This window comes from Anomalospiza imberbis, chromosome 8, assembly GCF_031753505.1.
Source record: "Anomalospiza imberbis isolate Cuckoo-Finch-1a 21T00152 chromosome 8, ASM3175350v1, whole genome shotgun sequence".
Taxonomy (NCBI): domain Eukaryota; kingdom Metazoa; phylum Chordata; class Aves; order Passeriformes; family Viduidae; genus Anomalospiza; species Anomalospiza imberbis.
Window position 1 is genome coordinate 3,944,716 of NC_089688.1, and position 24,347 is coordinate 3,969,062.

The 24,347-nt window shown below is 45.3% G+C and overlaps 1 protein-coding gene across 6 annotated transcripts in view; it reads left to right on the top strand.

Moving 5' to 3' along the window:
- Positions 1-24,347, top strand: part of PRKG1 (protein kinase cGMP-dependent 1) — a 376,558-nt gene that overhangs the window by 287,757 nt on the left and 64,454 nt on the right. For all 6 annotated transcript variants that reach the window (XM_068197052.1, XM_068197051.1, XM_068197050.1 and 3 more), the window contains one exon: positions 3,360-3,454. In XM_068197052.1, the coding sequence (XP_068053153.1) occupies positions 3,360-3,454 (95 nt within the window). The remainder of the gene's footprint in view (positions 1-3,359; positions 3,455-24,347) is intronic.

The window sequence follows — 24,347 nt, forward strand, 5'->3', positions numbered from 1 at the left end:
TCCTTCTATTCAACAATTCTTTATAATTTTTTTAGCCTGCCTAATACACTTGAGAGACACTTGGCTTCTTTCCATGTAGCAGGATGGAGATTTTGGAGGGAATACACAGCAATTTCCAGCTGCCAACTCATTTTCCACCATCATCTTCCACTTTCTGGGAGCCAGTTTTTATTGTAAGGCAAAAAATGGTCTTGATCAGATCGATAACAATGTCATGGAGAAGTTTTTGAGATGAAGTTAATCATCGCCCGCAGAAATCCAAGTTAGTTGGTTTGATGCCCTTTCACTTCCTTTCACTCAGAAATAATATTCCCTCTTTTCCCAGAGTATGCACAATCATGAGCCAAACTTCCAAAACTTTTGCTTTTGCCATTTGTTCGTGGGCGAAATTATTGGGATGGTGCCACACCCATCTCCCTCCCACATCAAGTTTTTAGAGTTGTGTTGGCCACTGAGGTTTTTGCCCCATTTGGTCAGGTGGATCCCATCCCTACCCAGCAGCACAGAATCTGGGAATGGCCTGAGTGGGAGGGACCTTAAATCCCATCCAGTGCCACCCCTGCCATGGGCAGGGACACCTTTCCACCATCCCAGGCTGCTCCAAGCCCTGTCCAGCCTGGCCTTGGGCACTGCCAGGGCTCCAGGGGCAGCCACAGCTTCTTCTGGGCACCCTGTGCCAGGGCCTGCCCACCCTGCCAGGGAACAATTCCTTCCCAATATCCCATCCACCCCTGCCCTCTGGCACTGGGAAACCAGTCCCTGTGTCCTGTCCCTCCATCCCTTGTCCTGGAGCCCCTTTAGGCCCTGGAAGGGGCTCTGAGCTCTCCCTGGAGCCTTCTCCTCTCCAGGTGAACACCCCCAGCTCTCCCAGCCTGGCTCCAGAGCAGAGGGGCTCCAGGCCTCTGAACAACTCCATGCTTCCTCTGGACTTATTCCAACATTCCTCAATCTACAAAGAAATGTTAAAACCAAATCCTAATTGTTGGCCTGCAGCCCTTAGCCCTCACCCAGAGGATGGAGAAGACCTCCCATGGCCTTGGCCATTGCTCCAGAGCCCTGGACTCCTCCTGGAGCAGCTCCTTGGCCTTGTCCCTGGCCTCTGCTCCTTTATCTTGCTGTGACAGCTGCTGGCCAGAAAAAGGGAGCTAAAATAAAACAAAGCACTGGGACTTGCTAAAAAATTCCCAGACTCTCAACTGGAGCCTGATGGCTTGACAGAAATTCCCACAGGGATAGTTAAATCCTGCCCAAATTTCTCTTCCAAGCTTATTGCTTTGGAAAAGAGACACCAGTGGCTGATGGGTGGATGGAGTTGGAGAGAGTTTAATTTTAATGCTTGGCTTAGGATGGATGTAATAATTAATCCATGCTAAGGATACAGCCTGGGATAGAGGCTCAGCAGTGAAACATGAAATAAATGACAATAAAATACAGGATTTTAGAGTCAGTGTGTGCTGCCTGGCACCTGCTGAAGCACATCACCTCTCATGTCCTGTGGTAAAACTTGACCCAGGCAGCTCAGTAAGGCAGGAAAATGCTGGCAGCAGTTCCTGTTCCTGGGAGCACACCTGCAGTGCCTGCAGTCAGTGTGAGCAGGATCAGGGAGAGCTCCTTAGGGAATGTCTGCCATGCCTGTCATGTCAGAGTGTCTGGAGTGACACAGAATCGTGGAATTGTTTGGAATGAAAGGACCTTAAATCCTATCCATTCCACCCCTGCCATGGCAGGGACGCCTTCCACTGTCCCAAGCTGCTCCAAGCCCTGTCCAACCTGGCCTTGGGCACTGCCAGGGATCCAGGGGCAGCCACAGCTGCTCTGGGCACCCTGTGCCAGGGCCTGCCCACCCTCCCAGGGAACAATTCCTGATTCCCAATATCCCATCTAACCCTGCCCTCTGGCAGTGGGAAGCCATTCCCTGTCCTGGCACTCCATTTTTTGTCCCAAGTCTGTCTCCAGCTCTCTTGTTCTTTTAGGTCCTGGAATTCTCTCTAAGGTCCTCTGGAGCCTTTTCTTCTCTAGGCTGAATTGAGCAGGGATAATATTTTATATTTCTGAGCCCATCACTCCTCTCAGAAATACTGAGAAAACTTCTGCTCTCTTTTCTTCCAGCCATCCTTCATTGGTAATTCTTTTAGGACCAAGTTCCTTTTCTCCTTCTTCCCAGCTCCGTCCAGCCCACTTGACCCTACTCCTGAGCTCCTTTAGTGTATTTATTTTAACTTGTTTCCTTAAGTTCTACCAAGCAGAAATCAAAGTGATTTCCAAACATGCTGTGTGCTGGAATCTGTGGAATAGTAATGGATGGAAATGGCTCATTCCCTTCTGCTTGGGAAGTGCTGCTTGCCTTTATCCAGAGGCAGCATGGGCTTGCTGTGTCATTTTCCACCCTTTTCCCTTTAAAATCCACAATGTGGCACCAATTTTATACAGGTTCCCCACTGGAGGTTGGCTCAGAGCTTTGAACCTTGTAGAAGTCACTCTGTCCTAATCCCTGAACACTCTTTGCTTGGGATCAGTGGAAGTCATGGAAAAAGAGCTGAAATCTGCATTGATGTTCCCTCTGTTTGTCCAGGGGTGTTCCTGGCTCATCCATCCCACATCCCCTGTCCTTCCATGAGTCAGTGCAGGTGTTCAGCACCGTGTGCTGCTCATTAACCTCTCAAACCCACTGGTTCTGCCACCCCTTAGAGAGCTGGGTGAAGGTGCAGGCCACAAGTTTAATTTAATAGGGAAATTACACCAGGATATCACTGAATCCAAAAGGATGTGCCTGACATCACATCTTTTAGCTTTGGGAATTTCCACATGCAAAAGCTCTGGTTGAAAAAAGGGAAAGATTTGATTTCTGCTCCAGCTGGAGTTGTCCCCTCCCTGAACTGGAGAGAGAGCAGAGCCATGCTTCATCCTGCAATGCCCCAAAGTGGTTCACTTCAGCTGTGTCCAAATGGTGGTGATTTGAGTTCTTCCTGTCCCTTCAGGGAACTTGGGAATGCTGGGAATCATGTGGAACAAAGCTAATGGAAGCTTAGGCCATAGATGATAGACAGCACATTTCTGGAATTTCATTCTCCTGTGAATGTGCTTGTGCAGCCAACTCCACGTTTAGAATTAAAAACATTCCCAAAAATCCAAAGCTGTGTGTTTTTGCAGGAGTAGTAGGAAAAATCACTGCTTATTTTCTTGGATCATTGGTTGGACATACCAAGGGAAGAGTGCAGAACTCTGGAGAATTGCATGGTTCCCAGAGGAGCCTTTCCTGAGAGACCCAGGAGGTGACAAATTCCCCTCTGAACAAAGAGGTTTTAGCTGTTAATTAAAAAAAGTTCACTGAATCCCATGGGGTTTTGGCTTTTCCACAGGTGAACGTCACCAGGGAGGACTCTCCCAGTGAAGATCCCGTCTTTCTCCGCACTCTGGGCAAGGGGGATTGGTTTGGAGAAAAAGCCCTTCAAGGGTAAGTGCCCCTTAGGAAGTAGTTCTTGAATTTTGATACGTTCTCCAGGATTTTTGCAGCTTTCAGGTGGTTCTGGCTGTTTGGGAAGAGATTGGGAGTGGATTTATTCTTTTGGAGTCACTGGATTTGTGCTAGAAGGATGCCCCACCTGAATGGGAAATGGGTTTGTTCTGCACTTGAGCAGCCAAATGTAGACCTTCCCTTGCTTGTGGGCATCAAAAATTAGTTTATCTTTGTGCTTCCTTCCCCAAACATCCATTGGAAGCTCAAAGAGTTTGATTTTTGCAACTCTGGAGTGTTATTCCTGTATGGAAAAGGATAATCATGGTCATCCTGATGGGGTGGATGGCTGAAAGCAGGGCAGTTTGCAGGGTTTAATTGCTGTATTTATTATTTGGGATTTTGGCGGTGGAAATCGGATGTGAGTGAGCACTTTATATAAAACATTTTCCTTTGGAGATGAGCTAAAAGGAGAGAAGCTGAAAATACATATTCAGCAGGTGTTTATTATAAAAATAGGCAAAAAGGCGGGAATTTGGGACACTTGTTCATCTTCATGGATAAACCTCTTTTCCTGGGGGTTAAGCTGGGTGCCAGAGCTCTTGGGCTTTTTTTGGGATTCTGTGGTAACATGGTCAATCCCTCCTCTACCACCCTTCTCCCCAGTAAAATACGGGAGAATATTTGAAGGCCGAATTTCCTGGCATTTCTTGGCAGCCAGAGATGTATCGAGCACTAACCTCAAGTCTATGAATCTCTTCCTTAATTACAAAGTATTGTGGTTATTGAACAAATATCCTGATTTTGATGTCATCCTTGCACAGACCTGGTGATGCAGAGCATCCCCATGGTGGGAACTCCTTGCCGTTTCACATACAGTAGTTTGAGATTGGTTAATTTACAATACTTGGCTGCATATATTTGAATATTCAGTATAGAAATAGAAACTTAATTATTGAGAGGATGAGGATGTTCTCAGCATGCAGGGAAAGCACAGTCCTGCCATCCCTGGAAGTGCCCCTTTTATGACAGGGGTGGTACTGGATGGGCCCTTCCAACCAAAACCAGTCTGGGATCGTTTTTTTGGTTTTTTTTTTTTTTTTTTTGCTAGAAGGGTGGAATTCCTCCAGAACCATCCCTCCAGTTTGCTGATAATCACAGGAGTCTTACAGATAGATTTAAGTGGAAAAATGTGAAAATATTGTAATGTAAACATTTGGTAGCTCAATAAATTGCTAATTAATGAGTTTCTGTCAGGATTGTGTGAGACATCCCTGTTTGGCCACTTGGAGACCTTTAGGATGATTCCACTGCTGTAAAATACAGCTATGGCTGAAAGCCTGAGATAAAATTGGATTTTTACTCTATTTTATCTCATTTTTTATCTTTGATTAATTTTTTAAAACTTTACCAGGGCCTTAGCAGTACTTGAAATCCCAGAATGGTTTGGGTTGGAATGGACCTTACAGACTAAGGGCCACTTCATTAAAACCTGGTATATTTCGTGTGTGTAGAATAAAAAACAAGAGCTACAAATAATTTCTTCGTTAAGATAGAAAACAATGCAGAAATGCAGCCTAGCAGGAGCTGGGATAACAAAATCCCTCCCAGCAATATGTCCCTGACAGAGCCATCAGGGACTGATGTGCATTATCCCATTTGCCATGCTCACAGCAGATGGCACCCATTAGTTCCCAGTATCCCATTCCACTCTGGCAGAACAAGTAATGAAATGATGATCCACATCCTCTCCTCGGCCCCTCGTACCTTCCTGGCTAATTGGAGGCAGCAGATGGATAATTTGCAGTCTAGCACGACATAATTTAGGGTGCTCCACAATCAGGTGTTGTTTTCTTCGTTGCAAAGAAGCATTTGTTATGTAACAACATTTATAAACATAATAACATAATATAAAGATTTATTATAAAACAACAATTAGGTTTATCAGCAGGGAAATAAAGTTCCTTCAAATCAGCACGGGGAGAGAACTCAATGCATCTCAGGTGCTAAACTCAGTAATAACTCAATGTGAATAACTCAGTGTGGCTCAGGTTCTAAAACTGGCTGATAAATGAGGGGGTGCTGCCTTGCTGGCTTCACACAGCTGGATCTTGCTCCAGAACATCTGGAGCACACCACAGTCCCCTCCAGAGGGATGTTTTGAGAACAGCTGTCCATCCCATTGGATGGAAAACGTGGTTTAAGCCTGTGGCAGGGAGTCTTGAGGCAGAAAATTATAGGGGAAATAAAGAGGACAGGGAGCAGATCTTTAGGAAAATGAGGGTTCTCAGCACCCTGGGACAGTGGAAGGTGTCCCTGCTCAAGGCAGGGGGGTGGAATGGTGTGGACTTTAAGGTCCCTTCCAACTCAAACCAGTCTGGGATTCCATGAAGGCCTCCTTCCTGCTGCATGTTCTATCATATACTGGATTTACACAGGGCTGGTGGTTTGGGTGATGTGGGTTTTATCTGGTTTTGGGATTCAGGAGGAGTTCTGGACCTGGAGCAGGGGACAAGGACAGGGAGATGATGTTTGGAGAACTGGTGATGGAGCAGGAGAAGGAGGGGTTTGATAGAAATGTTCATAGTTTGGTTCATAAGGCTTTGGCCAAACTGGCCAAGTCTTGAGGTCCAGCTGGGATTTTAAGGTGAGTGTTTTGTTTTTTAAAAAAGGGCACTAAATACTCCTGGGCAGTGGCAAAACAGGGAGAACATGGGTGAGTAGCCCAAGCTGAAGCTGAGACAGGGCCTCCATAACATGTGTGTGTCCATTGGATGTATCTATGTCTAAATATAAATATGAGGGTAGATCCTACTGAGAAAAGCAATGGGAATATGAATGACTTAAACCTACAGGAATAGCACAAATTTATAACAAACACATTTCATGTTATAGCATGAGAACAGCAGCTGTTGTTAAGGCCGTTTAATTGCACTTGTAAGAGGAGATTTTTAATGCTTTTTTGTTCTGAAAACTGCTGAGTGTGTTCACTTGCCACTGTGGGCTGTCCTGGAAAACAAGGAAGTTATTTGCTCTGTGGGGAAGGACCTGGGGGACACCGAGCTGTCCCCGGGCCAGCAGAGGGTCCTGGGGGACACCGAGCTGTCCCCGGGCCAGCAGAGGGTCCTGGGGGACACCGAGCTGTCCCCGGGCCAGCAGAGGGTCCTGGGGGACACCGAGCTGTCCCCGGGCCAGCAGAGGGTCCTGGGGGACACCGAGCTGTCCCCGGGCCAGCAGAGGGTCCTGGGGCACACCGAGCTGTCCCCGGGCCAGCAGAGGGTCCTGGGGGACGCCGAGCTGTCCCTGGGCCAGCAGAGGGTCCTGGGGGACACCGAGCTGTCCCCGGGCCAGCAGAGGGTCCTGGGGGACGCCGAGCTGTCCCTGGGCCAGCAGAGGGTCCTGGGGGACACCGAGCTGTCCCCGGGCCAGCAGAGGGTCCTGGGGCCAAGGAGGCCCATGGGACCCTGGGGCAGCAGCAGAGCATTGGCAGCAGGTCAGGGAGGGATCCTGGCCCTGTGGGCAGCCCTGGAGGCACCTCTGGAGTGCTGTGTCCAGCTCTGGAGGCTCAGCACAGCAGGGCCAGGAGCTGCTGGAGCTGAGCAAGGGCCTGGAGCATCTGGGTGCCCAGGGAAGGCTGAGGGAGCTGGGGCTGCTCAGCCTGGAGAGGAGCCCCAGCTGAGAGGGGCCCTCAGGCCTGGCTGTCCCTGTGTGCAGGGAGGGGCAGAGCAGGGCCCAGGCTCTGCTCCGGGGCCAGCAATGGCACCAGAGCCACGGGCAGGGCCTGAGCCCAGCAATTCCCCCTGCACAGGAGGCACAACTTCTTCCCTGGGCAGAGCCCAGCCCTGAGCACATTGTGCACAGAGCCTGGGGGCTCTCCTCCCTGGGGCTGTGCAGAGCTGTGTGCACACAGGGCTGTGCCCTGAGCTCTGGGATGGCCCTGCTGGAGCAGGGAGGTGCCTCCAGGTGCCCATGAGCTCCTTCAGCCCCAGCCACCCTGTGACTTGTATGAATTATTTTAAGGCATGGCGTATGGAAAAGGTGTGGGAATTTGGGAAGCTGTCCCTTCACCATGGTCAAGGCAGGTCAGGTCATGGATGGAAGTGCTGGAGGAAGCTCCTGTTTGACACCAAGAGCCCCCAGGCAAAGAGTGCCCTCCCCTCATCCTGCGTCTTTGTAAAGATTAAAATACACGTTTTTTGTTTGATTCTTTGTAAAATGTGTTTGTGGTGTGTAAGGGGAAGAAGGAGTTGTGGTCTTTGGGTTGTACAGGAGGTGCTGTGCCCTAGTGACCCCAGCAGTGATAAATGAGCTGTTGGGACTGATTTATATCTGGTTTTTGTTAAATTCTCGATGATCTGTAAATGAGAATGGTGGTAGCGCTTCCTCCTGGGACAACACATCTGCTTCCAAGAAAATTTGCGCTATTTCCCATTTACATCTCTACCTCTGGTAGTTTTTTTCCCTAAGTTACAGAAATCAGCTCTCCTCTACCTGCTCCAAATCCCTGGGGCATGATTTGTGCTCTGATAATTTCCTGGAACAATAAAACAATATCTATGGATATGGGTAGGAATGTCAACGGGCCAGTTTCTGTGCTGACCATTGCAGAAACCTGATACTGTATTTCCCAACTGGAATAGTGGAAGTTGCTCTGATGAATGTTGACATCAGTGACCAGAAAAGCATGGGAATCCACATGGGAAATATCAAATCAGGAATATTCCAATCAGGATTGCAGCTGGTGATGTCAGAACTCTCTTTATTCCTAAATTCTTGTTGGAGCTGAATTTAATGCCAAAAGCTTTTTAAAAGGCTGAGAACGCAACATCAATAGAAGTAGGACTTTGTTCCTTTTCTCATAGAGGGCTTTTTCTTGAGTCAGACTCCAAAATTAATTGTTGTTTATTAAATCTCTATTAACCCTGCAAGAGGTGCTGGGATCACCCCACTCCTGCTACTCTGCTCCCTGCTCTAATTCCCACTTTCCTTCTGTGTCTTTCAGTGATGCCACTGCTGGAGTGACCTGACCTTTCCATTGCTCCTTTTCCCAGGAAATAACTGAAAAACTCAGTGTTTCTTTAAAAACTTCATAACCCAGACCTGGAAACCTTTGGGGTGCCCTACCTTGCTGCCCTGCTCTCTCCTTTTTTTGTCCTCTCCAGCTTTTTTCAGGTTTCTTGGCTCTCCTGGAAAGGAGCCCTTTTCCCTTTTCCCTTTTTTTTCCCTTTTCCCTTTTTTTTCCCTTTTCCCTTTTTTTTTCCCTTTTCCCTTTTTTTTCCCTTTTCCCTTTTTTTTTCCCTTTTCCCTTTTTTTTTCCCTTTTCCCTTTTTTTTTCCCTTTTCCCTTTTTTTTTCCCTTTTCCCTTTTTTTTCCCTTTTCCCTTTTTTTTCCCTTTTCCCTTTTTTTTCCCTTTTCCCTTTTTTTTTCCCTTTTCCCTTTTTTTTCCCTTTTCCCTTTTTTTTCCCTTTTCCCTTTTTTTTCCCTTTTCCCTTTTTTTTCCCTTTTCCCTTTTTTTTTCCCTTTTCCCTTTTTTTTTCCCTTTTCCCTTTTTTTTCCCTTTTCCCTTTTTTTTCCCTTTTCCCTTTTTTTTCCCTTTTCCCTTTTTTTTCCCTTTTCCCTTTTTTTTTCCCTTTTCCCTTTTTTTTTCCCTTTTCCCTTTTTTTTCCCTTTTCCCTTTTTTTTCCCTTTTCCCTTTTTTTTCCCTTTTCCCTTTTTTTTTTCCCTTTTCCCTTTTTTTTCCCTTTTCCCTTTTTTTTTCCCTTTTTTTTTTTCCCTTTTCCCTTTTTTTTTCCCTTTTCCCTTTTTTTTCCCTTTTCCCTTTTTTTTTCCCTTTTCCCTTTTTTTTTCCCTTTTCCCTTTTTTTTTCCCTTTTCCCTTTTTTTTTCCCTTTTCCCTTTTTTTTCCCTTTTCCCTTTTTTTCCCTTTTCCCTTTTTTTTTCCCTTTTCCCTTTTTTTTCCCTTTTCCCCTTCCTCTCTGCAGCTTTTATGGACTGAATCCTTTTCCAATGTCCTTGAACTGAACTTTCCAGAAATAATGAGGGTTATATTCCATTTTCCTGGGACACCTTCCTTGCCATCCCCTGCTCCCACTAAAACCTTCCCATTTGCTGCCTTATGAACCTCATTGTCCTGAATTTTCCAGGGAAAAGAGAATGGAATGGAGAATTGTAAATACTTGTCACTCTGGAACACAGAGGCAGGCACACAAGTGTAAATGTGGCAGGAATTTCATCTCAGGGTGACATTTCCAGAGAGATACATATGAATAAAAGATATATTTATCCTATAGGATAAAAATAGGAAAATACCATTGTACTTCCTATTTCTTCAGGAGAACCACAGCTCCTTCTGTTTCAATCCATGTGTTTTTGGGGAAAGCCATCCAACCACCAAAAAGTGTCGAGAAAGGGCTTGAGAAGCAGCAAAATTCTGGTGTAGGAAAGCAGATGGAATTTATGATGGGAAAGAGCTGTAAAAATGGGGTGGAAGGACAATGAGGGAAAATTCTCTCCTGGGATGATTCCTCTTAGCATGAAGCCATTCCTTGGTCACAATGTTGAGACATTCCCTATTCCCAGTTTGGAAGAGTAGAAAAGGGAATTAAAAGCATCCATGAGGTAGGAATGCAGTCCTGGATAATGCAGTTTTCCAGCCAGGAGCTCCATGGAGATGGAGATGTACCCATATGTAGAGGCCACCATGAAATGGAAGCAGTGCTTCAAGTGTTGATATACAGGAGAATGAATAAAAGCAACCCCAAAAGAATAATGAACCCAAACTTCTAACTCTGGCAAGTTGAGAAGCATTTTTTCCACCCCTGTTGCTAAATAATAGGGTTTTTTTCCATAAATCCAGGGTATTTTTCCCCTATTTCCCAACACCTGTGCTCTGTGTGTATCCCATGGACTGTGGATCTGACACATGGTCTCCAACGACTGGCTGGAATTTTTGTCATCCATTACCTCAGATGCTTTTTACACTTCTTGTAAGCACTGGGTGATCTTTCAGCCTTTCTTTCCCTTTCTTTGCCAGGGAGATGGGAGCCCTGATGGATTTAGATCCATCCCTGATGGATTTAGATCCATCGCCCTGAGGCGCAGGAAGCTTTCCCAGATTTTGGGAAAGCTGTTGGCAATTCCCTGAAACAAAATCCTCCCAGAGGCTTTGGAGGGCAAGAGCTCCAAAGCTGGGACAGCTGCAAGTGGAGAGGCCAAGTGACACGGGGAGATGGTGTCACCATCTGTTCCCCTCAGGGCTGGAGCTGCTCCTGCAGGGATGGCTTGGAGAGGTGGCAGCTGGGCCTTGGAGCTGATGGATCTCCTGAGATCTCCTCAGGATTCTCCTCATGGCAGAAATTCAATTAAATGGTGGAAAATGTGGCCCTGCCCTGCCCAGCCTGCTGTTGGGGTGGCCTGGCCTCAATGCCCTCGGCTCAAGGACAGATGGAGGAGGTTTATGATTGCAAAAATGTGGAATTTCCATCAGGCCCTTTGTGGTTTGTTTCATTCCAGTATTACAAGCATGATGGATTTGCTTCCCTTTCTCCAAGTCAGGCCCTTCTCCCAGGTACCAAGCAACAGGAGAAGAGGAAATGGCCAGGGGAGGTTCAGGCTGAACATCAGGAAGAATTTGTTCACCAAAAGGGTTGTAAAGCATTGGAACAGTGTGCCTAGGAAAGTGGTAGAATCCCCAGAAAGCATAATCCTGGCGTGATCTGGAAGTGTCCAAGGCTTGGAGCACCCCAGGATAGTGGAAGGTGTCCCTGCACATGTCAGAAGGTTGGGACAAGATGAGCTTTAAGGTCCCAGCCCAAACCATCTCAGAATTCTGTGCTGATTTCCATGATTGTGGGCCTTTTTTTGCCAATATATGAAGGAATGAGCTGGAAAGGACATTTCCCAGAGGGCAGAGCAAGATGTGGTGGCTCTCCCAGCATCCTGCTTGGGAGCACTGCACTGGGACTCCTGAGGAACAGTTTTTCTGCTTTTCCAGCAGGAATGAATTGATATTATTGGCTCTTCCTGCCTAAAATCACAACACAGAATGGATTCTACCAAAGCTCCATCTAACGTAGCATTTCCAGCACCCAGAATTAATTGCTGACCAACATCCTGAACCAGAGCTGCAGCTTTAATAATTTCTGATCCTTTCTGGGTTGAATATCCTCAGGCAGTTTTTAAATCTTCCTTCTCCTCCTGCACATTTTAAAGTGTGGCACTAATTGCCACAGTAGGTTGGGACTTTTAATGGTGCTCGTTTGGTTTTTTTTTCTTTTTGGATGAGCCATCTGCTGCTTGAGGCGATTCCTCCGAGTCCTCAGATGTGCAGTTGACTTGTTGATTTTTAGAGTCTGTTGTCTGAGATTATACATGTGGCAACAAGCCAGATGAAGCCAATTTTCCTCTACTGTCTTTACATTTTCTGGCACATTTAGTGCCTTGTGAAGATCTCTGGAAGGTGTCCCTGTCCATGGCGAGGCAGCTGGAAGTACATGATCTGTAAAATCCCTTCCAACTCAAACCATTCTGGGATCTTCTGAACTCAGCCCAGCTTTTTTATTAACAAGAACCACAATTTTTATAGAAAAGAAAATCTTATGTCTTAAAACTGTTCTAATATATTTCTATATAAATATAATGTACATAAAATATTATATTTATATAAAGGTTTGGAGCTGAAGCTCAGCACCCACAGTGCTGCAATTCTGTGTTCTGACAAACAGTCCAGTTTATAATCTCAGGGTTTTTCCTAATTTTTGTGCAGAGAGCTGGTACCTTAGTCAGGCTGGTCAAATAGATCCTCATGGAAACACCTCTGGTTCTGAAGGGATGGGGATGATCTGGAATGAAAGGCTGGTGCACAGAAATTCACCTTTTTTTCATTTATTTTCTAAGAAAAAAAAAGAAAAGAAATGTGAAAAATACATTCACTCTCCTGTGAAAATTAAAAAAAGTTTAATAAAGGATAATAGGAGATAAGGACCATAGAGTAAAGGTTATTGTGGTCAGGTGCATCTTGATACTCAGCTAAGTCTACACCATTATCTTTGGGGATACTCCTTAAATACTTTTTCTATTAGATTAGTTTGTTGTATATTCATAGACTTTTATGCATCTCTATAAACTATTCTAGGAACTATTTTACATGGTTCTTCCTTGGGTTTGCTTTTTCAGAGTATGTGTGTTTCTTCATTGTAGTTTTGGTTCTTTTTTTTAAACTTCTAGTTTGGGCCTTGGTTTATATTTTCTTCAGATGGTGAGTGCTGATCATATATCTGTAGTAGGTGTTTTTATCTTATGTTCAGTGGATGTTATCTTATTTAAGTAGGTATTTTAACACAAGTAGAGTTATTTCACTACTATGTTTAAGCTTAATTAACAACAGAAATAAAAACTCTATCTTTATAACAAAGTTATTTTAATATCACACCTATAAAATCTATTTTAATATTTGCAAAAAGCCAATATTATAATATTATGTATCTATAACAGAACTATCAGAATCATGGAGTGGTTTCAGTAGGAAGGGACCTAAAGATTTAAAATTCCACCCGTGCCATGGGCAGGGACACCTTCCACTGTCCCAGGCTGCTCCAAGCCCTGTCCAACCTGGCCTTGGGCAGTGCCAGGGCTCCAGGGGCAGCCACAGCTGCTCTGGGCACCCTGTGCCAGGGCCTGCCCACCCTCCCAGGGAACAATTTCTTCCCAATATCTCACCTAAATTTCCCCTCTGTCTGTTTGAAGCCATTCCCCCTTGTCCTGGCGCTCCATCCTTTGTCCAAAATCTCTCTCCATCTTCCCTGTCGTCCCCTTCAGGCACTGGAAGGACACAATGAGGTCACCCCAGAGCATCCCTTCTCTAGGCTGAAGAATCCCAATTCTCTCAGCCTTTTCATGTCTGCCTTTTAAAATATTTTTATCAACCCAAAATCTCCCTCAGTGAAAAAGAGCCATTAGGAGATAAGGTCCCTTCCAACCCAAACCTTTCCAGGAGTCTAAAAATCAAAGTTTTGCTACTCTTCTCCTCACAAAAAGGGTGTAAATAACATTAATTTGTGTGGGGAAGTTACACTCAGACCCAACTTGACAACTCAAATGGAGTTAGTAAATAATCAAGTGGTTTGGAGTCTTAGAGACAATTGTTGGTTTAGAAAATCACAGCTTATGAATTGTTCTTGCTCTTCTCCTACTGAGTCATAGCCCAGGAACTCAAATTCCTTTTTTTTTTTTCCCCTTGGAAGTTGTTGTCTAACGAGCAGAGACAGTATTCCTCCTGCTGAATTAAAAAAAATAAATAATAATAAAAATATATATCTAAGCAAGCAGAGTGTGCCAGATGGAGGAAGGAAGGCAGGATTCCAGGGGTTTGGAGCAAAGCAGCATTACAGAAGGTTTATGGTTACCCATATATTTGCTTTTGCTGCAGTGAACATCTCCAAGAATTTTTCCAATGTTTTTTTTTTCCTTCTGTGTTCCTTCAGAGCCTGAAAAAAATTGCTGCAATAAGGAATGCATAGGAATAATAAATATTATTGCTATTTATTAGCTAAGAAAGCTGTTGGAGAACTATTCACATCAAAAGGATATGGTTTTAATTTATAATTTTTTTTTAAGTAGCACAATTTGGAGGATTTATTTTTCTTTCTGAAGTGGGATGAGTGGAATGGGTGGTGATGGAAGAGATTTCAGGGGTCAGATCTGGTGCTTGCTTCCCGGAAAGAGCAAAACCCTGGGATTGCACTTTGTTTTTCCCATCTGGAAGGTGTGAAACAGCCTGGCAGGGCTGAAGGCTCCAAACTCTTCCCTTTTCCCTCTTTTCATGATTTTTTGCAGGCAATTCCTGGGTTGTGCAAAAGAAAAAAAAAAGGAAACAATGGGGAGGAGAAAAATTCCCATGTGATTTTTGTCCTGCAGCAATACCTTGCTGTCAATAATAACCATCAACTATTAGATCCAAATGCTTTATCCTACAATTTCAAAATGAGGATGTTTGTGTCAAAATGATGGTTTGGGACAAATGTTTCTAGTTGGGGAAAAAATCCATGCTCTGAAATAAATGTATTCTGAATGAGGGGAGAGAAAAATTCCTGTACAAGAGTTCCAGTGAGGAAATCACACATTTTTCCTGGGAAAATGCTTCCATCAAAATACCCCCACCAGCTCTGTTCAAGTTTGTAAGCACTAAGTGGAACTGAGGAATGCAGCAGTGAATTTGAATTCTCTTGACTTCCTTTAAAAAAAAATAAACACCCAAACAAGTGAAGATGCCTATGGGGGATGCAGGAGTAGGAATTAATTCATGGGATGTAGACAGGGTAATCCATGTTAGCAAACCCTTGGAGCAGGTTTACAACAAGATGGAATTGAAGAGGGGAAAAGAGCAAAAATAAATGAGATATCAGCTTAAATTTATTACAGCACCTCGTGATGTGGCTCCTGTTCAAATCCCTTTCTGTGCCCAGGATGGATTTGGGTTTGTGTGTCAGGCTTTGGAGCTCCATTTAAAATTCCTGTAATTTATCAGTTTTAGAAAATTGAGGGATTTTTCTGCACAGTAACCCAGAATTGGGATGCAGGGCCCACTCAATATGAGGCACCATGATAATTAAATGTTCAGGCCTGTGCTGTATAAATAATCAAATTTTCTCTATTAGACCCATATTAAAATAATTTCTCTCTAAAATACAGAATAATATCAGCTCATGGCTTGCATTTTGCCTGCTGTAATTCAAACACAGAGGGACCAAAGGAAACGGCCTCAGGTTGCACCAGGGGAGGTTTAGCTTGGATAGCAAGGAAAATTTCTCCACTAAAATGTTGTCAAGCACTGGCACAGGCACCCATGGCAGTGGTGGGATCAGCATTCCTGGAGGGATTTAAAAGATTTGTGGAGGTGGCACCTGGAGGCATGGGGAAGTGGTGGCCTTAAAGCCCATCCAGTGCCACCCCTGCCATGGCAGGGACACTTTCCACTGTCCCAGGCTGCTCCAAGCCCTGTCCAGCCTGGCCTTTGGCACTGCCAGGGATCCAGGGGCAGCCACAGCTGCTCTGGGCACCCTGTGCCAGGGCCTGCCCACCCTCACCGGGAAGGATCTATTCCCACCATCCCATCTAAATTGCCCCTTTGTCGGTGTGAATCTATTCCCTGTGTCCTGTCCCCCCATTCCTTGTCCCCCGTCCCTTTCCAACTCCCTTGGAGCCTCTTGAGGCACTGGAGGGGGCTCAGATAGTGATACCAACCTGAGAACAATGTAGGAATAATCCTGATTTATTTATGTTTGCTGTTCTCCTCATCCTCCCTCCATAAACACCCAGATTTTCATAAGCTGAGTGCTATTCCTGTCCTGTATACATTCCTATTTCTTTACAGCCATCACTCTCCCAGTCTCCTGCTTTGAATTTAATGATTATTACCATCAGTTTTAAGTCTCAGAGTGGATCTTTCACCCATGTCCAGACTTGGCACAGGGACTGTTTAGCTGGTGATGGCAGATGAGGCTCCAACAGCTCCGCTTTCAATGGCAGCCTCTGATCTCACTTTGAGTTGCCCTGGCTGTTGACACAAAAGATACACTTAAGCTTTTAATTCCCTGGTGCATTCCAGCAGATTCCTGTTGTCCCCAGCTGTCCCTGTCCCTGTGCGGTGTCACTGTGACTTCACACTGGGGGCTGGAGCCAGCCTGGCCACTGGGATCTTGGAGAGCAGCAAGGCTGGCTGGGAATCTCCACCCTGAGAGCAGTAACATTTAAAAGTAGTGAACTGCGTTATCACTACCCAAGTCTGGGTGTTAATTTAGGTCAGGGCACAGCCTGAGCATGGCTCTTGTGAGGGGCAGCACTCCTGTGACAGCATCGGTATTGGTGGGAGGATGTGGGGCTACCTTTGGGTTTGGCTCCCAGAACTGGGGTTTTGGGATGATTTTGCTTTTAGGAGAGACTGTTTTTTATTGTAAAGTCCCTGTAGGGGTGACCCAGGGTCCCTTTTTGCTGCACACATGGGGTTGGGGTTGTTTGTTCAGGAGTGCTCCCCTTAGGGCTTGCTCACATTTTTTTTAGGCTGAACCACGTTGTCACTGATCCTCCTGAAGCCTTGGAGTGGCTCCCTAGGACAGAGGCTAGACAAGAGTAAGAGAATAAAAGCAGATATTTATTAAAGGCCTTCAATAGATACACCTTGGGCAGTCAAAAGTCTCCAAGGAGCTACACCCAAGATGGACAATGGTCATGAGTTTTTCAGACAATTATAAGTTTGGCCCATTTACATATGGGGTTAATCCTCCACTTACAGCTTCAGGTAATGAAGTCATTTACCCCCAGTTTGCCTCCCCCCAATTCACTCTTGTTTATACTTTTAGGGGCCGGAGGCTGTAGGGTGTCCTTGGATCCCAGGCCTAGGGGGATTGAAGTAAAGCCATTCCTAAGCATTCCTAAAAAAACCCAGGACTGCCCAATCCATTTTTGGAGAGTTGTCAGTGGAATTCAGAGCTGCCAACTATGACCTTCTCTTGGCATCCCCAGCTTCCTTCTTCCTACATGTGGTGGAAGAGCTGTGTTGATTCTCCAGCCTCCACTCGGGGATTGCAGGGGTTTGTCTCCTCCTTTTTGTCTTTTTTTTTTTTTTTTTGACTTTTTTCCTCTCTTCACTGAACTTTCAGCTCATTTCCTCGGTCCTGATGTCTCACAGCTTATTTCTGGACTTGTCCCTCTCCCAGCAAGAGGGTTCCCTGTATAGAAAGTCTCAAGATTTCCATGTGGCAAAACCCTGCAGAGGTTTTATGGCTGGACACTCTGAGGCTGCTCTGGAATTACTTTAACCCTTTTGTCTGGGCCCTGACTCCTCACTTTTCTTGACTCAAACCCCAACTCTTCCTCTTTGCCTCCATGACCTGCCTCCATCCAATCTTTCCACTGGTGATTTTGATATCCCACACCCATTTATTGCACTCTAAAACGTATCTTGGGGCTTCTTCCAGAAGCTCCTGAGACTAGGAGGAATTCCCAGTAAAGACCCACAGAGCTGCCCAGGCTTTGAGACCCCCTAAAAAGTGCAGATTTGCTGACAATAATTATATTTCCTGTATTTATTTCTTTAAATTGATGTTTTTCACCGAGGTGTCTGCAGGCTTTTGCTGTTTGGAGCAAGGTGTCATTGATTCTCCCAGGAATTTCACCACAGAATCTCCCAAATCCAACAGGAGCGATGTAAATTGTTGAGCTGCATGCCTTGGATAGAACAGAGATTTTTGAGAGATTTAGCTGTGTTTATATTCAATTTTTAAAAAGGAAACAGTTCATTTAAAGCCACTAAAGCTGTGGGCAACCTTCATGTCAATTTATTCTTGGGTTTGTTCAGGCTGCAAAAGTGATTTAGGGTTATGTGGCAGAACTTCTCTAACAAAGCAACTTCACTCCAGTTGCTGAAGGGGCTGGCAGAGATTTAAATTCAGCAAAATTTTTTATATTTAATTTTTCCCCCTCAGCCCCTGGGTTTGTAAAATCCAGTTCTTGATTCCTGAAGTCTAAAGCTCTAAATGACACATCCTTTAGGCACCTGCTAAATTCCATTATGTCCGCAGTCAGGCTGTAATTAAATGAAAGGTTGGCAGTTGTAGAATTGAGAAGAAACTGGAAAGTTTTAGAGTTTTATGTAGAACACGGTCTTATAAAGATGAAAATTACTATTACAGGAGGTTACTCAGCATTTGTCCTAGGTGCTGGTTTATTTTCTCATCCCATAGTATAATTTTGGATATAAAATATTTGGGAACTTCACCCCCCCAAAAATGGTGTTAAAATAGGACTTTAAATGGTGCTTTTAAATAGCACCATTCTGGGGATGAGATGGTGACAGGGAATATCAGAATCCTGGAATGGTTTTGGTTGGAAGGGGCATTAAGGATCACCCAGTTCCACCCCCTGCCATGGCAGGGACACCTTCCACTGTCCCAGGCTGCTCCAAGCCCCAGTGTCCAGCCTGGCCTTGGGCACTGCCAGGGATCCAGGGGTAGCCACAGCTGCTCTGGGCACCCTGTGCCAGGGCCTGCCCACCCTCCCAGGGAACAATTTCTTTGTAATAAATGAGCTTCTGGTCCTGGATTGAAGCCTTCCAAACCATCCCAGGGGGGAAGAACTAAAGGAAATTAAATCAGGGTGAGAGAAAGTGATGGGAAGTTCCTGGGCGGGAAGTTCCTGGACACTCCTATGGACTGAAGGGACTCGGCTCTTCCAGGGTACTGAAGCTCCTCTACACCCTTGGCTGCAGCACTGGGCTGAAAGGACAGGAATTAGGCAAGGTAAAACTTGCTGGGAATATTTGGGAGTTCAGTGCAGCTGAGGGAAAGTGTCAGGCTGTGAAGAGGCTGGGAGATTTTGCACCCGTGACGTCCCAGCCTTTATGCAGAAGCTGCAGAGTAAATCTTGCATTAAACAACCAGGATGTGATCCTGGTTCCTCACTAATGGTGAAGCCTTCCTGGGATTTTAACATCCTGACCTTCTATCCTTGGACACTTTGAAATGCCCTCCAGGAAACTTTGCGAAAGGAGATGGAATTTGAAAGCCAATATTGTTTTCTGAAGCTGGGTATTCCCAACATCTCCCGTTTCCATGGGTTAATGCAGAGCTTGTAAGGATGGCTCTGGCTGGGATTTTCTCTCCTGTGTTGCATCTGGAATTGGCATCTGAAATTCTCCCAGTGATCTCTTCAACCTTTCTGGGATCTGCCTGAAGGAAAACTGAGGTGGCACGAAAGGTGTTTGGTTCTTGTTCTTCACGTGACCTGGAACTGGGGCTGTGGTTTTTAGTCTGGGACATTTACAAATCCCTCTGGATATGCCAGAGGGAGTGGGACAGTCTGGGCAGGAAATATAGAAAAATCAGCTGAATATTGGCCAAAAAAGAGCTCTAAAGGTCCTCACTCTGTCTTCCTGCTCCAAGCAGGGCGGTCCCAACTCCTGGAGCAAAGTCACCATTCCCTTGTCCAGCCTCATCTTAAAACTCTTCAAAAAAGGAGCATCACCTATTGCACTGCTCCAAATTTTCCTGAAGTTTTCCATCATGTGCAAGCTAAGTCTCCTAAATGACAGCTTGGAGCTGCTTTAAAAAAAATCCTGGAGGAGTAAATCCCAAGAGAAGTAATTTAACCTAAGGAATCTGGCATTTAACAGCGATTATTGCCACTGTTTGCTTCAAAAAGCTCTTGAGCCTGGTTTTTATTGTCTGGAAAATGGGAATATATCTAATCTCCATGGATTTGGGGGTGTCCAAAGAGCACAGGATTAATCTATAGGCATTGCATTATATTTTTTTAATCTTCTATCATGTGTCCTTTCTGCACTGGCTCTTAGACACTTGGATAAATAATAAGTAAGAAATAATTTGGCAGTTTGGGAGAGATCCCTCCACCTGGGGAACCTGGGAGAGCTGAAACTCTTTGGAATGCTGGAAAAGTTAGAGCCTTTTGTGCTGTTGGTTTATTGTCCTGCTGCTGCAAAAAAAATGAGGAAAAATTCAGATTTTGAGGAAAAATTTCAGATATTTGTCCTTGAGCAATATCAGCTATTTTATGGATAAAGCTCCCTAAGCAAGACCTCTCCAAGGAATGCAGGCTCATTTAGGAAATGTTTTATCATTTGGAATGTCTTGATGAAAGGTCTATAAAAAAGTATTGGAGTTAACCTTGTAGCCTTATTTCTCCTTTTATGGCTACAGAAGATGCTTTTCCCATGTGGAGATCCCAGATTAAGGATAGTGAGAGAGTGGAAGGGAAGGATTTTAATTGTCAGGAGCTTTGAAGTCATAATGGGACAATGACCCTGTGACCCTGCTGGGGCTCAGGAGAAGCATTGGATCACATCTCAATTTGGGGGATCCACATTTTCCATCCAGGTCCAAGCTGTTATTGGTATCCAGGGCTTGGAGAGGGATGAGGCAGCCATGGGAAAAGGGACTTGGATTTCTTTGAATCCCAGAACAGCTTGGGTTGGAATGGGCATTTAGGATCATCCAGTTCCACCCCCTGCCATGGGCAGGGACACCTTCCACTATCCCAGGCTGCTCCAAGTCCCATCCAGCCTGGCTTGGACACTTCCAGGGGTCCAGGGGCAGCCACAGCTGCTCTGGGAATCTCTGCCAGGGCCTGCCCACCCTCCCAGGGAAGGAGTTGACAAGGTTGGGGTCAGTTTATCAATGGTCTTGGAGGTCTTCTTATTCTTTGTGTTTGTCTCTTCACTTATTACATAATATTAAAGTGCGGCTGCCAAGTCCTTCATGAAGCAAATGTGTCAAGGACCATTTCATGTGGCTCTGGCTGCTGAATTCTCTTGCTGCTGCTCTTCTTTTTTTGAGGAAAATAATGGAAATCAATGGTTTCCTCTTTATCTGTGCCAGTTTCCTGGGTTTTTGGTATTTCCTGGGTTTTTGGCTTTGCCTGGCTTTGAATGATCTGATCAAGGCTGGCAGATAAGTTCCTTATGCAGGGTAGGTCTGCAAGCCACCAGTTTCTAGAGACTCTTCTGATTTGTTCAAGGTTTAATTGAATTGTCCTTGAATGGGATAATTAACATTTAATATATCTTAAAGATGCTCTTGTCACCCACCGGCTGATTGAAACAGCAATGGATGGGGCGTGGTAGGGTTTTATTTCACTTTAATGAAAAAGTGGTCATTTTGTATCCCTGGGTTCTTTCACTCCGGGAATATAAATAATTACGGACTAGTGAGACTCTGGTTCATTACAGTAATTCTGAATAAATTACACAAGTAATTGGGTCGAATCATTAATGGGTTTGGCAGGCAAGGCAGTTCTACCATCCCAGTGTCAGCATTGTGTCACTCAGATTTGGGTTTATCTGTCACTTCAGACTAAAGTTAAGCCATGGTTTACCTACAAATACCAGTTTTAATTCCTATAGAAGATTTCTCTAGCTGTGTTTGATCTTCCCTGCCTTTCTGAGCTGCTGGAAACACTGTAGTAAGTGATATCAATATCATTGAGGGTTTCCTGGGAGCAGTGGGAATGGTGGGCCCACTGGAAATGGTTTTACCATCAGCAGAGAGGGATTTCTGAGCATTGTTCCCACCTCAGCAGTGGGAAACACCAGTGGGACACAGTGACTCCCTGCAGGGATTAAAACTGTGCATGTGGCATTGGGGTGAGGGTTTAAGGGAGCACTGGGCACTGTTGGGTGGATGGTTGGACTCATTGATCCTAGAGAGCTTTTCCAACTCTTCTGTGATTCCTTGCTTGTCCTGATGCCAGCAGATCCAGCCATGGTGGGAAAGGTGCAGTCACAGGTGTTAAAAACAGATTCCATGCAGGACTTGGAAGCAAAGGATAAGGGATGAGATACTAATCTCTTTCAGCCTTAAAAGTCAGCCGCAATAAGGATTTCAGCTGCATATGGGAATGCCTGCAGTGTATATCCTCACTGTGTTGTGGCAGCTCTTGGAGTTAATTGGAATTCCATTCCCAGGCAGGTGGATTCCCCAAGGGGTGGCACAAATGGAGTTTCTGTGCCCAGAGAAAAGGCAGAGCAGGGGCTGTGACAGATGGCAGCTCACAGGTACTGGAGAAGGCTCCAGGAGAGCTCAGAGCCTCTTCCAGAGCCTAAAGGGGTTCCCGGAGAGCTGGAGCGGGACTGTTTCCAAGGGTCTGGAAGGACACGACACAGGGAATGGCTTCCCACTGCCAGAGGGCAGGGATGGATGGGATATTGGGAATTAGGAATTGCTCCCTGGGAGGGTGGGCAGGCCCTGGCACAGGGTGCCCAGAGCAGCTGTGGCTGCCCCTGGATCCCTGGCAGTGCCCAAGGCCAGGTTGGACACTGGGGCTTGGAGCAGCCTGGGGTAGGGGCAGGTGTCCCTGCCCATGCCATGGAATGAGCTGATCCTTAATGACCCTCCCAACACAAATCATCCCTTGATTCTCTGACTTCCAAGTGTTCCCACCCCAGCACTGCCAATAATCCCTCTGTTTGCCTGAAGGACTCAGAAAAGCTCAATGGAATTAACAGAAAGTGGAATTTTTGTTTTGCTGAAATGGGATGTGGGAAATGGATCCTCCTGGCTGCAGGCAGATGTTTCAGGAAAGGCTGTTTGGCACTTGGAAGTGTGGACACCTGGGTGGAAACTGAGCTGAGGGTGCCACTTTGCACAGGTGTTCAGGCAAACATCCCAAATCCATCTGCCACCTTCCCTTGGCACTCCAGCTTCTGGAAGTTCCAGTCCAGCTTTGGCTCCTGGCTCATCACCAGCAAAGAGAGAGCCACAGAGAATTGTGTTCCCCTGGGGTTTGCCACCTGTGAGTTGTCGATCTTGAAAGTGCTATTTGTCAGGAAAGAAACAGTTATAATTTTCTTTATATATTAGATATCTAGGAAATATCAATCCCAGAACTGTTTGGGCTGGAAGGGACCTTAAATCCCACCCAATGCCACCCCTGCCATGGGCAGGGCAGGGACACCCTCCACTATCCCTGGCTGCTCCAAGCCAACCTGGCCTTGGGCACTTAAATAGTGGGATCTTTCCTTGAAACACACATTTGGAATGTGAATACACCCAGAAGACAGAAACTTTTATCTAAAACTTCACTTTGTCCTGAATGCACCAAAATTCCCCTTTTTTAGAAAATTAATTGAGGAGGAATTTGTTTCCCATGGAGACACTGACATCCCAAGGACACCCAGTGCTACTTTCTGCCAAGCCTGAAAGACCCATGGGAATATTAATATCAGAACATTTATTAAGAAAATATAATTCTTAATTTCCAGGTGACTTTCCCAGACTATTCCAGTGCTGTTTTCAAAATCCAGGGCTATAATTCAGCCTCATGTCTGGGCTTTTTTCCCATATATATGTTATTTAAGCTTTGAGCTTTATTTCCTCTTTTGACAGGCATTTTATTTTATAAAAACCCTTTTATTCCCTTATGAAATTTCCATAAGTTCTTGCCCATTTTAACGCTGGAAGTAGTTTAATGCAGACCCTCCTATGGAGGAGGAGCACTTTGTTTTTTTGCTCCTGATTTTTGGTGCTATGAGTCCTTCCTGTGCTGAATGCCCTCAGATTTAAACACCATGTTGGAATTCATCCCAATTTGTTCTTAAATACCTGCTCAACTCGTAAAAATGCTAAAAGGAAGACAAGGTTTCTTGAAGGGTCATCATAGCTTGAAATGATGAGTGTAATTGCTGAGGTTTTTATTTTGCCTTCCCAGTGCTGAGTGCTGACTCTTCCACCCTCATATTTGGGTGTTCAGCAACACCTGCCATATAAAACCCCTATAAAATCACCTTAAATGTGTCCTCAGAGCACTGAAATCCTTCATGACAGGTTGGGGCATGTCCATCAGAAGGAGAGAAGCTGCTCCACAGCACAAAAGAGGTGGAGGTGTCGAGGTCAGCGACTGTCACTGCCATAAATACATTTTTGGGATATTCAGAGCAGCAGCACCATCTATCAACACACCACAAGCAGTGGGAGATGAGCCTGGGAATGGGGATCCATCCCTTTCCTCCCGGGAATCTGCTGGGTTACAGCCCTAAATTGCTCTCCTAACGCTGCTGTTGTACTCCCAGTGCCAGAATCCCCTGTAGGCCACCCCCATCAGGGCCAAGGATTCATTTCTTTCCATGCCAGCTGGATTCCTTGAGTCGGATCCTCACAACGGGCCCAGCAACTGTGAGATTTAGTTTGGTTTTGGCACATAAAACCTTGATTATTTATTTCTTTTTACTAAATCAAGAATAGGCAAGTGGTTGTTGCATCTCGTCCTGCTGCAACTATAGGCCAAGATGCAGGTGAAGTTACAAAAATTATTACATCATCCTCATCATTATTCTTATTCTCATTCTTCTTATTATTATTAGAAACAAAAGGTAATCAAAGCTTTTAAAA